Genomic DNA, 13,237 nt, shown 5'->3' on the forward strand with positions numbered 1-13,237 from the left:
GACATTTTTGTCTGTCATAGAGTTACAAATGTAGAAACACAGGAAGAATAGAGCTGAGATTCAATTTACAGTACTAAATGTAAATGAGTGTCAAATGCAGTGGAGGCGTGCAGATGTTAGTAAGAGGTTTTGAGGCAACTTTATGAAAACATGTAGGAAAAATAAAGCTGAGATGTCAAGCTGAATTGTGGATCATAATAATTCATAAAGTACATTGTATGACATTTATAATATACAACATTTTGAAGCAAGGATAATATAGGAGAATAGGCTTTTTTTAAATAGTGATGTCTGGCTAATTTTTTTTAATTTCTTTTTACAACAGTAACGTTATATTTTTGTTTCTAAAAGTATGTCATATAATTTTTAGAGTATTCTCCACTCAATACCCCCGCATATACACAAACAATTAAAAATCCTTTTTCTCAGTACCCCTGAACATGCCTGAGTGTATGTTTGAGTAGAAGGCACTGGGCCCATCCCTATCCTTCCACTGCTGCAGCTGTGTGGCCCCAACCATTTTACACCTGGCTGGAAGGAGGAAAGTTGTGTTTTAAAAGTACCTTTCCCTGGGATACTACTTCAGCCTAGTGCATTCAGGAATCCCATCACTTCTCAATCTCCTGTCAGCTAGTCTTAAGTCCAGGCCATCAACACCACATGTCCTCTCTACCAACTTACAATTTCTTTCAGAATTGTTGCAGACCAAGAGCCATTAAACATTTGTCAGACTTACATGTAGCCGCATACAGGGTGAAGTATGTTTTAAGTACTTCTCTTTGACGTCAATACTCCACAGGGTATCACAGTTTTTGAGGTAACGTTGGTCTTTTTAGAGTTTCAAGTGATCTGTCAAACTGTTACTGTGGATTAATAGCTTATGGCCTCAAAAAGGATATGTGACCTTTATGATGTGCACAACTAAAATGTTGGGTGGATAAATATACAATCTAATATGTAAACTTAAGGTATGTGTTGGAACAATGTCTGCCAGTGACCTCAAAATGTGAATATCGAGTCATCCATCCATCCGTCCATCCATCCATCCTTCCATCCATCCATCCATCCATCCATCCATCCATCCATCCATCCATCCATCCATCCATCCATCCATCCATCCATCCATCCATCCATCCTTCCATCCATCCTTCCATCCATCCTTCCATCCATCCATCCATCCATCCATCCATCCACATTCATTCTTCTTTGTGTTGGAACAAAAGTTTTTAATTAAATTAGACTCTAAACAGATCTGTTTGACTCATATGTTTCAGTCAAGAAGAGGCCCAGCAGATAGACCAGGAGTTGTTTAATGAGTACGCGTACAGTGTGGATCAGCTGATGGAGCTGGCCGGCCTGAGCTGTGCCGTGGCCCTCGCCAAGTCCTACCCGCTCACCTCGCTCAAGAAGGACGCCACGGTGCTGGTCTGTTGCGGGCCGGGGAACAACGGCGGGGACGGGCTGGTCTGCGCCAGACATCTCAAGATGTTTGTAAGTTGTTTGGTCTTTCTTTTCCGGTGCAATGGCCAAGTGGGTAGAGTGCTCACCTTGCATTCAGTAGGTTGTGAGTTCGATCCCCGGCCGAGTCATACCATCTCAAGATGCTGCGGCCTGGGGAACAACAGTGGGGATGGGCTGGTCTGCGCCAGACATCTCAAGATGTTTGTAAGTTTTGTTTATAACTTAGTTTATTCTTTCTTCTCCAGTGCAATGGTTAAGTGGGTAGAGTGCTCACCTTGCATTCTGTAGGTTTTGAGTTCGATCCCTGACTGAGTCATACCAAAGACTAATTCTCTGCTCAGCACTTTGCATTTGGGAAAAAGTATGGAGTGTTAACACACACCACTACCAATGGACTAGCCCTCTGCTGTAGTGGCCTGTGTGTGTGGGAGTTAGGAGTGGAACACATTGTACCACTAAGAGGCGAGGGACCTCTGCTGTAGTGATTGCACTTTCTGTGTGACCCAAATGCTAACAGAAACAGAGATAGGGGTCATTCCATTGTAGCATTAATAGTGTGGGAAGGAAATTTAGCTTAACGTTTCTTCTCCCCGAACTCCCCAGGGCTACAACCCCTCAGTGTTTTACCCCAAGAGGACAGACAAGCCTCTATACAAGAACCTCACTATCCACATTTAAGTACTGTTGGTGTTAATGGTTTTATCATTTTCTATGACTTACATATTATATACATTTTGCTCATTATTTCTTCTCCCTGACATACTAGGGCTACAACCCATCAGTGTTTTACCCCAAGAGGACAGACAAGCCTCTGTACAAACACACAAACAACTATACTGTTACAGTTAGTTGACTTTTTTTATGCACTTTTTTGAGTTGTTACGGTATTCTTTCTTCTACCCCAGGGTTACAACCCCTCAGTGTTTTACCCCAAGAGGACAGACAAGCCTCTGTACAAGAACCTGACCCTACAGTGTGAGCAGCTGGACATCCCGTTCCTGTCCCACCTGCCCAAACCTCAGCTGCTCAGCGACGGATTCAGCTACATCGTCGACGCCTTGTTTGGCTTCAGCTTCAAGGGCGAGGTCAGGCCGCCGTTCGGAGACATCCTGAAAACCCTGAAGGAAGTCACGGTGCCAGTCTGTAGCATTGATGTTCCATCAGGTAGGACATCTACATGTACATAAGGCCACACCAATTTAATTTGTTGGTTCTCGGATTCGCATCCATATAATCAAATCAACATTGCCTTATGAAAGAATCTATGGTACGCTATGCAATTAACAATGCCCAATGGAGCTGAATTGAAGAATATAATGGAGTTGATAGCCAATCAGACATGAATATGTGTTGAGTGACAGTTTATGGCAGAGCATGAATGAAGTCAATTGAATTTTCCATTAGATTCAATAAAACCAATATTTCAGCACCAAGGAGAGGCATCTGGCTGGGAAAATCTTATAACATGTAATGAGTAACAAGTAGATACCACAAATAAAGTGAATTCAGTTTTTGACATAACTATAATGATTTCTATCCTGAGGCAACACCAATTTAATTTGTTGGTTCTCGGATTCGCCTCTTCATATTTTTCTGATTCGCAAAAAAAAAAAGATTCTGGTTCTGAATTATTTCAAATGTACTCATATTCAAAATTTGACTTCTACATAATCAATCAATAGTTCTTGCTTCATTGTTTAAAACTCTTGCGTACACGTCAAGTTATCTCTTGTGTCACTGACGAAGGATAGTGGATGCTACCTGAAATATCTGACCAACATCATATCCAGTTGCTTGAGTAACTGCTTTTTGTCATGATAAGCTTGACTGTATTTTTTTTATCTGCACACTCCAGGTTGGGACGTAGAGGGTGGAAACCCAGATGGTCTCCAGCCAGAGTTTCTCATCTCGCTGACAGCGCCCAAGAAGTGTGCAGAGAAGTTTGCCGGGAGGTACCACTATCTCGGGGGGAGGTTCGTTCCACCGGGGATCATCCAGAAATACGAGTTGAACCTACCGACATACCCGGGTACGGAGCCCTGCATCAGGCTGCATTGACACAAGGGGATGGTTTCAAATTCCAAGTGTGTTTTGTAAAGAATCTGTTGCCATTGAAGTTTGCATCTAGTGCAGTTGTGCTAAAAAATTAAAGACTTGAGTTTTGGGGAGTATGAGGGAAAATTTGAAAAAAAAAATTTCATTGCTGTCTACCTTAAGAAAATGTTGTGTCTTTTGGTCTAGTCAGGAAGATGGCTAGACTGTTGGAAAATGATAGAATGCAACAAAAAATAAATAGAATGGGGACCCGGGATAATTCTAACATACAGATTCTGAAGTGGAGTGGCCAAGGCATTCATCTACATGTCATATAAAAACAACATCAGTTACTCTCCAAGCAGAGGTTAGGGTTGCTTTGGACATTGTTTTTCATTAGCTTTTTTTAGGCATTTTGTCAGGATTATTTTGTCAGCTTTTCTTTAGGAGGCCCATAGAAAGGCCAACAATATCAAAACCCTGACAAAGCACCTAAAAAAGCTTTAATTTAAAAGTCCAAAATAGGCATAACGTCTGCTTAGAGAATGAACAGCACATTCGAAGTTGTCATTTGTGCTATAAAGGAATGTTAATTGTGCTTCTTTTGCCTGAATGTCTGACTGCTGTCATCTGTAAAAGAAGTCCTGGCTTCATATATTTCATTATAAACTTACTCTACAATTTACAGCAATCAAAAGTCAGGAAAGCCAATGGAGTGAAGTTTTTTGAAACCATGGACTGTGAGTTAATCAAGCTTTGGTAGAAATGTGCTGTAGTATTTTGAAACTGTAGATGATTTTCGTTTACTTAATATTTTCCCAGAACCAAATAATATACATGTGTAGATAGCCAACTTTAATGGAATTTCTGTAAAACTGTGAGATACGATAATTATTGTTTTTAGGCATTTCCTACTTTGTTGAAGTGTGTGTATTTGGTTTAAATTACCATATGACAATTAAGATTGTGGTGTTCAAGTAATTTCATTGGTTGACTAATCAAATACAGTATACTATGCTGTATATGCTTTCTTTGATAGAAGGTGTTTTTTTTTCAATTTTTTTTCACGTTATCATGATTATTGCTGTTATGCAGCTAGAGAGATAATCAGTGCTTTAAATAGTATAATATTATTATCAGTCACAGATAGATAACAAAACTATGTCTACATTGTTGAATGTTGGAAATCGACTGTCAAATGCTAGCTTCAATGGATGGTTAAACTATGTTTCAAGGCTTGGAAACTTTTTGCTATATTCCAGGCTATTCCATTTAAGGACATGAGAGGGGCCGAGAAACTGTATCACTGTCTTTTAATTTTTCTTTTTCAAAAACAAGCACTGTCTGAAAGCTGTCTTCAACTGTGGCTGCTGTGGCTGTTGAAAAAAAATCTGATGTCCCCCCCCCCCCATCTCTGGGTTGGTGGAAAAACAGTCTGGACCGTTTGGGAGCGGAAAAAGCGGTCTGACCCTGTCATGTGTAGTTGCGCCCCCTGATGTGATAGAACTGCATACTTCCACCCAACCGCTCCATACTGGACCATTTTTTCCACCAACCCCTCATCTCTGCATATGATCCTGCACTGTTGAATGATGTGTTTGTAGTGTGCAGTTTGAATTCAGTTCCATGGTTTTTGTACAGACTTGTGAGAAAAAAAAACTGCTTCTGAAGAAATTTTCTGGTGGCTTTTGAATGGCTGGTGTGCTTTTTTGTGTCTGTGTACAATTTTATCCTATGCAGGTATCTAAATAATCAACTTTGACATTCTGAAGCAAAGAAGCAGAAAAATTTGATTCTTCTGATTGCTTCCATATCAATATTTTTAGTCTGACACCCATCGCCATTGAATTGCCAATATTGAGAAATATCATACAAATAGTGTTGAAGAGGGCCTTTTTTCTATTGACAGTGTTTTTTTCACAAGTAGGCTGAAAATGTATTTTGAGCCTATTACTTGGACAAGAAAGTGTGTGCAACACACAATAAAAAAAAGAAACAGCTAAACCCTTATATTTATTCAATATGATCATAGTTGCAAGTGCAACGTTGCTACGTTACAAAAAAGTGCCCTCTAGTGACAAGATATCATATAGCATCATAACCTATTAAAGTACTTCTCTGCTTCTCAACATTGAGTAACTTTAGATGTATTATTTGAGTCACCCTTTTTTCAGCCTCAATTATTTCTTACTAAGGCTGAGAACAATGCTACCATGGCTAGCTATATCTCATGCCTTCGATGTTTAGATTTCAAATATTTATGAACTGCAGTGCATATATTTACATTGTACTAGTAAGAAAACTGAGGTATTTGCTTCATATATAAGTACTAATCATTATGCCAAACATACTAATTAACATGTTTAATGTATAATCAGAAATTCACTCTACATTAAGGATTTAATGATAATTTACACTCAATATTACAGTCTATCTGCATGGTACTGTAGACTGCAATTCTACCACTTTCTGTCAGGAGGCGTAACTACATGGGAAAAGGCCGGACCGCTTTTTCCCCCCAACCTGTAGCTATAAACAATTCCTTTCCGAGAACCTTTTTTCACACACATCCCATAATGCACTGTATATCCCATGATGCAACACACTTCCCACAATGCCCTCCCTCATCCCGGAGGCCAGGTCATCTGGCGTCCGCCGAAGATGTGCAGGTGAACGTGGTAGACAGATTGGGCGCCGTGGCGACCGTCGTTCACGACCATTCGGAATCCGCTGCCCGCAATTCCCTGTTTCTCCGCGCACTTTCTGGCGACCACCATCAAATGTCCCAACAGCTGCCAACAAGAAGCAGAAAAAAAATAACATTAGTGTTTGCAGAAGGAAAACATGTTGTTTTTGCTAAGTTTCCTCTAATTCTTCTCCAAACACATGAGGTCAATGACCTGGACCAGACGTCTGTCACCATGGTAACTTGTGCTGTAGCAACACCCTGTGGTGTTGAGTTACATTACCGGTATTTTATAGCAGGGCAGAGCTGGATTGGCTGGTCACCATATAGGTATGAGTGTAGTTACTGTACGTAGTTTGTTGGGCTAGACCATGTGAAGGTAAACATGATGCATTTGCTTTACTTTCATTTCTCAGCCTTTACAATGATAAAGACAATGATAAAGTTATGCAATGTAAAATAGCCGTTAACCTGTTCATCGCCGTCTTCAGCCTTGGACAGTTGTGGGATCGGCTTCTTGGGGATGACCAGGAAGTGCACGGGAGCCTGAGGGTTAATGTCATGGAAAGCCAGGCACTGCAAAAAAGATCGAGCACAACAAAAACATTAGGACAATCCAAAAAGTAAATTTCTGGGTCATTTCTTTACAAAAGTACATCGGTATGTTGAATTATCCGTATTTCATTGCAAATAATTTCTGAAATAAGTGCCAAAATGTGTTCTTAAGAGCTGGAAACACAGCTGTCAGCCACGTTTGTTTACATTCTCAGCTCAGGTAGTTTGTGGTGGTACCACAAACTCATGTGGGCTATTTTAGCGCCAACCAAATGCCAGAAATGTGAGATAATAGCACAAATATGTTGAAAAGTAGATATGAATTACAATCACACAAAGATCTTTTTTTTTCAACTAAGATATTTAAATTTTATAGGTGTAAAAAGTTACATTATGCCCAGCCAATTTAAGTCATCAAACATGTTCAATCCAGGAGGCTAATGCTGCCCGTGACCCCTGAGGTCACAAAAGGTCACGTACACAAAAGGTCACGTTCTATATGCATTCCTGATTACCCAAATATTCCATCACGTCACTGTATATCAGCAGAACCTGTTCTATATGCATTCCTGGTTACCCAAATATTCCACACGTCACTGTATATCAGCAGAAAGTGTTCTATATGCATTCCTGATGCCCATTTAATTAACCTTACTTACGACTTAATTAAGTTTCTTATAGTACTAGTAATACCCCTTTCTGGAATAGGAGTATTTTCTTTTCCCCTTCTCCTTATTCAAACAATTTCTACTTTTTCTAACAGTCGATTTTCCTGATTCCAACCCCGTAAAAATTCACCGCAACGTGCCACAGACCTCGGCGGGCGGGCGACGCACCTAGCACCGTGGGGACTCTGCGACGCTCACGATGGGCTGCTTACCAGGCTAGTGTAGCTGCCAAACTAAATCCGATGTACCTATTAGTGGCGTAGTTTTAGTTTGAAAAATCCTTACATTTTGCTATCTACGGTTTGTTAATCTGAAGAATTGGACGTAACGTGTATTTTTACTTTACACTACAGGTGCATGCAAGAAAAGGGGGAGGGGCGACGAAGCTTTGTTTGATATGCCCGCGCTTAAGCGAGTTACACATTGTGTTATGCAATGTATCCGTGCGGAAGCGTTAGATTTGAGTGTTATACCTGTTCGTCTTCATAAATAATGTCGGCAGGAATTTCTTTCCGGATGATTTTTCCGAAGATCGTGTCCCCGCCTTCCCGGGCCGAGTGAGCCCTGGTGACCTCGTCAGCCATGGTGGTCACGTGTACGAAGGCCCACAACGACACTGCGCTACACCTCTTCCTACGAAGGCCCACAACGACACTTCCATACACCACTTCCGCTACCCTTCCACACCGCGCTGCCAAGGGCTACCTGCCAATGGTGTATACATTGGTGGCCAGCGACATTAAGGATCGGGCACCCAGGCTAACGCAAACCCTGCCTTTTCTTCTCAGTATTAGGCCACACCGACTTCATTTTATGGATGACATCCGCACGCATTGATTTTCAAAAATGAAAAAGATCACGTCATCCGAGGCTCTGGCCTGGATAGTCCATGGTAGCTTGCTATATAGCGACAGTACGGAGCCGGTGGTAACTCTGGAGGATGGCACCCAGGCTACCAAAGCTCCACGACTCAAGACCTGTGTCGATTCATAAATCCGCAAAAAAGCCAGCATGTGCCGGCTTGTCGTATATGTCGCTATGTTCTGCCGCAGTTCTGCCGCAAATTCACAATACCAACTTTGCCTTAAGTTTGTATTCCTGTGGTTTAGTAGCATTTTTATTTTTGGCAGGATTTTTATTTCATTCGCCCGCGCGCACTAGTTTGGGGGTCTTCAGAGGATGTCATCAATAAAATTAAGTCTGTGTGGACTGTGGCCTAACCCAGTGATAAATAGTCTTTTTTTGCGAGCGCCAATGTCAGTAGTGTAGGATAATCGCCTGGATCAATTTCTGCAGTTAGGATGTTCAACATGACTTTGCTACAAAATAGCCCCCTCCTTCCTACCTTATGTCTCAATAGTCATACCAGGAAAATATCGCCAGGAAATACACGCTGGTGTGACGATAGTCAGTAATTTAGAACTCATCAATTTAGGACTATAAATCCACTGAGATAGGATAATAGCTACACAGTCAGCTGTTACAGGCTTTCAATTCATATTAGATGGCCTCACGGCCAAGCCTGTACAAGGCTATAACCCCCTTTGAGTGTCTCATGGCCAGGCCTGTTCCAGGCTATCAATTCATTTTGAATGGCTACAAGACCATGGCCAAACCTGTACAAGGCTGTTATGGTTTGTAGCATGACGCAATCACGCAACCACATGTGACACATGTGTTAGTGACTCGTTCCCAGGTTTCGACATCAGGGGCTAAAATAGAGATTTACCGAATCCCGGTATAGTGGAATATTTCGCTAGCAATCACCCCTTGCACACCCTCTTCTTGCTCATAAGTTTATATTGTTCCGATTCTTATAGATTTAATTTTCTTTTGGACAATATACGAGATCTTGATCGTCCTATGACAAAAGTAAGAAGAAGTGCAGTACGCAATCATCCTCTATGTGAGACTCCTTTGAAACTCCTTTGTTTTTATGCTAAAAAAGACCTAGACTAACATGTAAACAAACATGGCGGCCCGGTTGTGTTTGGTGCGCGACACGGTAGAATTGGTCGTGTTGGCTTCTTAAGAACCGGAAGAAACTACACAATATATAACTTAGCATTTGAGTCACGTTTTATGGACATGTGTAGCGCCACACAGCGTGATCTGCATAAAATTATCTCATTTGCATGTTCGTGAGATTTAAATGGTACAAATTACCTCATTTGCATGTTCATGAGACTTAAATGGTTCTGACCGCACAACACAGTATTCATGGGCGAACCCCGTACGGGTACAAAGTAGTGCTACACAATACTAGAGAAAGGTGCAGAAATTGTTCTGTGCGTGGCATCGAGATGGAACCTGTGGTAAATGTTAGAGGAATACGTCAGATTTGAGACTGTAAAAGTTGAATTACGGTGCATGTTCAGTCGGCGTAGATTTTTGCGCTTTGATACTTGTACTGTAAGTTGTGTACTACTACAGTTACGTCATAGTTACGTCAGCCACAGGTAAATGTGACCCTGCAGTTTGGAGACAAATCTCTAGAGGCCACTGCTACACTGTCCATTAGCCAGGTTTCGTCCTGACGTTTCGTCGACGTCAGGACGTTTTGCACTCAAGGGAACGACTATTTCATACTCTAACATTTATTAATTACAACAATAGCGATAATCGTAACAACACAATTTCAGCTAAAAATATGGGACGGTAAATCATAACAGGAAAGCGCAATTTCGGCGGCGTTTTCGGGAATGTTACTACGAAAGGCACGCTACTTTTATTATTCAACATGTGAACAAACATGACGGCCCGGTTGTGTTTGATGCCGACACGGTAGAATTGGTCCTGTTGGCTTCTTAAGAACCGGAAGAAACATCACAATATATAACTTAGGATTTGAGTCACGTTTTATGGACATGTGTAGCGCCACACGGCGTGATCTTCATAAAAATTATCTCATTTGCATGTTCGTGAGATTTAAATGGTACAAATTACCTCATTTGCATGTTCATGAGACTTAAATGGTTCTGACCGCACAACACAGTATTCATGGGCGAACCCCGTACGGGTACAAAGTAGTGCTACACAATACTAGAGAAAGGTGCAGAAATTGTTCTGTGCGTGGCATCGAGATGGAACCTGTGGTAAATGTTAGAGGAATACGTCAGTTTTGAGACTGTAAAAGTTGAATTACGGTGCATGTTCAGTCGGCGTAGATTTTTGCGCTTTGATACTTGTACTGTAAGTTGTGTACTACTACAGTTACGTCATAGTTACGTCAGCCACAGGTAAATGTGACCCTGCAGTTTGGAGACAAATCTCTAGAGGCCACTGCTACACTGTCCATTGGCCAGGTTTCGTCCTGACGTTTCGTCGACGTCAGGTTTTGCAGTCAAAGGAACGATTACTGTAATTCCATTTAATATTGCGGTTGGAAATTATAGCGGTGGGAGGAAAATGGACTAGCTCACGGCACTTAATTTTAGCGGTGTGGACAAGGCAGATGATCAAAGTGTTCAAATACAATGTATTAAGGTACTGAAATTTTAGCGGTAAAAAAGTAACAGCTAAATCAGCTATAATTAAGTGACAGTTAACAAATCAAAAGTATATATGATATGAATGAATGAATGAATGAATGCATGAATGAAACTGTAAGCGAAAGGCTCTGCAAGTATTGTACAGAGGGAGCAGTGGAAGATGAAATTCATTTTATCTGTCAGTGTCCTCATTACGATTTTGAAAGAAAAAGTTATTCAAGAAAGTCGCCAACATTTCCCCAAATTTTTCATATCTCAGCAAACAACAACAGACTATATTACTGCTAAAGTCTCCCAACCCATTTATTTTTTCAAAGAGTCGGACAATTCATCTCCCACTGCATCCTGAGAAGAAGCTAACCCCCCTAATAGCAAGAATAGTTTAATAGAGATAGTAGGTTTAATAAGTATATCGTACAAGTAGAACTTTATGTAAGCATATAGTTTTATAGCACCACATTTGTCAATGTCTGTTTGCAATTAGCCCTCGGGCAAGAACTTGCAATAAACAACTCATTATAATCAGGCATAACACATGTAACCTATGAGATCTTATAATCAGGCACACCAACTTGAAATCTATGAGGCCTTGTAATCAGGCAAAGAACATGTCACCTATGAGGTCATGTCATCAGGCATAGATCATGTAGCCTATGAGCACATGCAGCCTATGAGGTCCTGTCATCAGGCATGAAACATGCAGCCTATGAAGTCTTGTCATCAGGCATAAAACATGCAGCATATGAAGTCTTGTCATCAGGCATGAAACATGCAGCCTATGCGGTCAAACTACTTTCTGCTTTTCAACTATGAACGAACATATATTAAAGTTAAGGTCATTTTTGCACGACATTCAGGCCCCAGGCCACGTCTATCCAGGTCTTGTCTTGTCATCAGGCATAAATCATGCAGCTTATAAGGTCTTGTCTTCTCATCAGGCAAAAAAACACGCAGCCTATGAGGTCTTGTTTTGTCATCAGGCATAAACATGCAGCCTATGAGGTCCTGTCTTCTCATCAAGCATAAATCATGCAGCCTGTGAGATCTTGTCTTCTCATCAGGCATAAAACATGCAGGCTATGATGCCTTGTCTTCTCATCAGGCATAAAACACGCAGCCTATGAGGTCCTGTCTTCTCATCAGGCATAAATCATGCAGGCTATGAGGCCTTCCTTGACCATCCTACGGTCGCACAGCTTTGCCTAAGTCTGTGACCGCCCCAACGGTGTCGCTAAAGTTTTGCCTAACTCTGTGACCACCTTAACGGTGTCGCTAAAGTTTTGCCTAACTCTGTGACAGCCCCAACGGTGTCGCTAAAGTTTTGCCTAACTCTATGACCGCCTTAACGGTGTCCTTAAAGTTTTGCCTAACTCTGTGACTGCTTTAACGGTGTCCCTAAAGTTTTGGCTAACTCTATGACCGCCTTAACGGTGTCCCTAAAGTTTTGCCTAACTCTGTGACAGCCCCAACGGTGTCGCTAAAGTTTTGCCTAACTCTGTGACAGCCCCAACGGTGTCCCTAAAGTTTTGCCTAACTCTGTGACCGCCTTAATGGTGTCGCTAAAGTTTTGCCTAACTCTGTGACCGCCCCAACGGACTCCCTGAAGTTGTGGGTCTAACTTGTGGGTTCTGGGTCACAGAGTTAGGCAAAACTTTAGCGACACCGTTGGGGCGGTCACAGAGTTAGGCAGAACTTAAGCGAGACCGTTAAGGTGGTCACAGAGTTAGGCAAAGCTGTGAGACCGTAGGATGGTCAAGGAAGGCCTCATAGCCTGCATGTTTTATGCCTGATGACAAGCAAAGATCTCATAGGCTGCGTGTTTTATGCCTGATGAGAAGACAAGATCTCATAGGCTGCGTGTTTTATGCCTGATGAGAAGACAAGACCTCATACCCTGCATGATATATGCCTGATGAGAAGACAAGACCTCATAGCCTGCATGTTTTATGCCTGATAAGAAGACAAGACCTCATAGCCTGCATGATTTGACTGATGAGAAGACAAGACCTCATATCCTGCATGATTTATGCCTGATGAGAAGACAAGACCTTATAAACTGCATGATTTATGCCTGATGAGAAGACAAGATCTCATAGGTTGCATGATTTATGCTTGATGAGAAGACAAGACCTCATACCCTGCATGATATATGCCTGATGAGAAGACAAGATCTCATAGGCTGCATGAGTTATGCCTGATGACAAGACAAGATCTCATAGCCTGCATGATTTATGCTTGATGAGAAGACAAGACCTCATAGGCTGCGTGTTTTATGCCTGATGAGAAGACAAGACCTCATACCCTGCATGAGTTATGCCTGATGACAAGACAAGATCTCATAG

The 13,237-nt window shown here is 41.6% G+C and overlaps 2 protein-coding genes across 2 annotated transcripts in view; one reads left to right on the forward strand and one right to left on the reverse strand.

Moving 5' to 3' along the window:
* Positions 1 to 3,636, forward strand: part of LOC109469011 (NAD(P)H-hydrate epimerase-like) — a 55,174-nt gene extending 51,538 nt beyond the window's left edge. Inside the window, exons 3-5 of the mRNA XM_019767400.1 lie at positions 1,275 to 1,491; positions 2,367 to 2,625; positions 3,317 to 3,636. Coding sequence (XP_019622959.1) covers positions 1,275 to 1,491; positions 2,367 to 2,625; positions 3,317 to 3,519 — 679 coding nt within the window. The 3' untranslated portion in view covers positions 3,520 to 3,636. The remainder of the gene's footprint in view (positions 1 to 1,274; positions 1,492 to 2,366; positions 2,626 to 3,316) is intronic.
* A 2,207-nt stretch (positions 3,637 to 5,843) lies between these two features.
* LOC109468695 (histidine triad nucleotide-binding protein 1-like) lies at positions 5,844 to 7,988 on the reverse strand. The gene is made up of 3 exons (XM_019767011.1): positions 7,878 to 7,988; positions 6,653 to 6,757; positions 5,844 to 6,287 (listed from the first exon to the last, which is right to left on the reverse strand). Exons 1-3 carry the CDS (start codon positions 7,986 to 7,988, stop codon positions 6,120 to 6,122), a joined length of 384 nt encoding a protein of 127 aa, XP_019622570.1. The 3' UTR covers positions 5,844 to 6,119.
* Positions 7,989 to 13,237: the final 5,249 nt, after the last annotated feature.

This window comes from Branchiostoma belcheri, unplaced genomic scaffold, assembly GCF_001625305.1.
Source record: "Branchiostoma belcheri isolate BF01 breed outbred unplaced genomic scaffold, Haploidv18h27 scaffold2, whole genome shotgun sequence".
Lineage (NCBI taxonomy): Eukaryota > Metazoa > Chordata > Leptocardii > Amphioxiformes > Branchiostomatidae > Branchiostoma > Branchiostoma belcheri.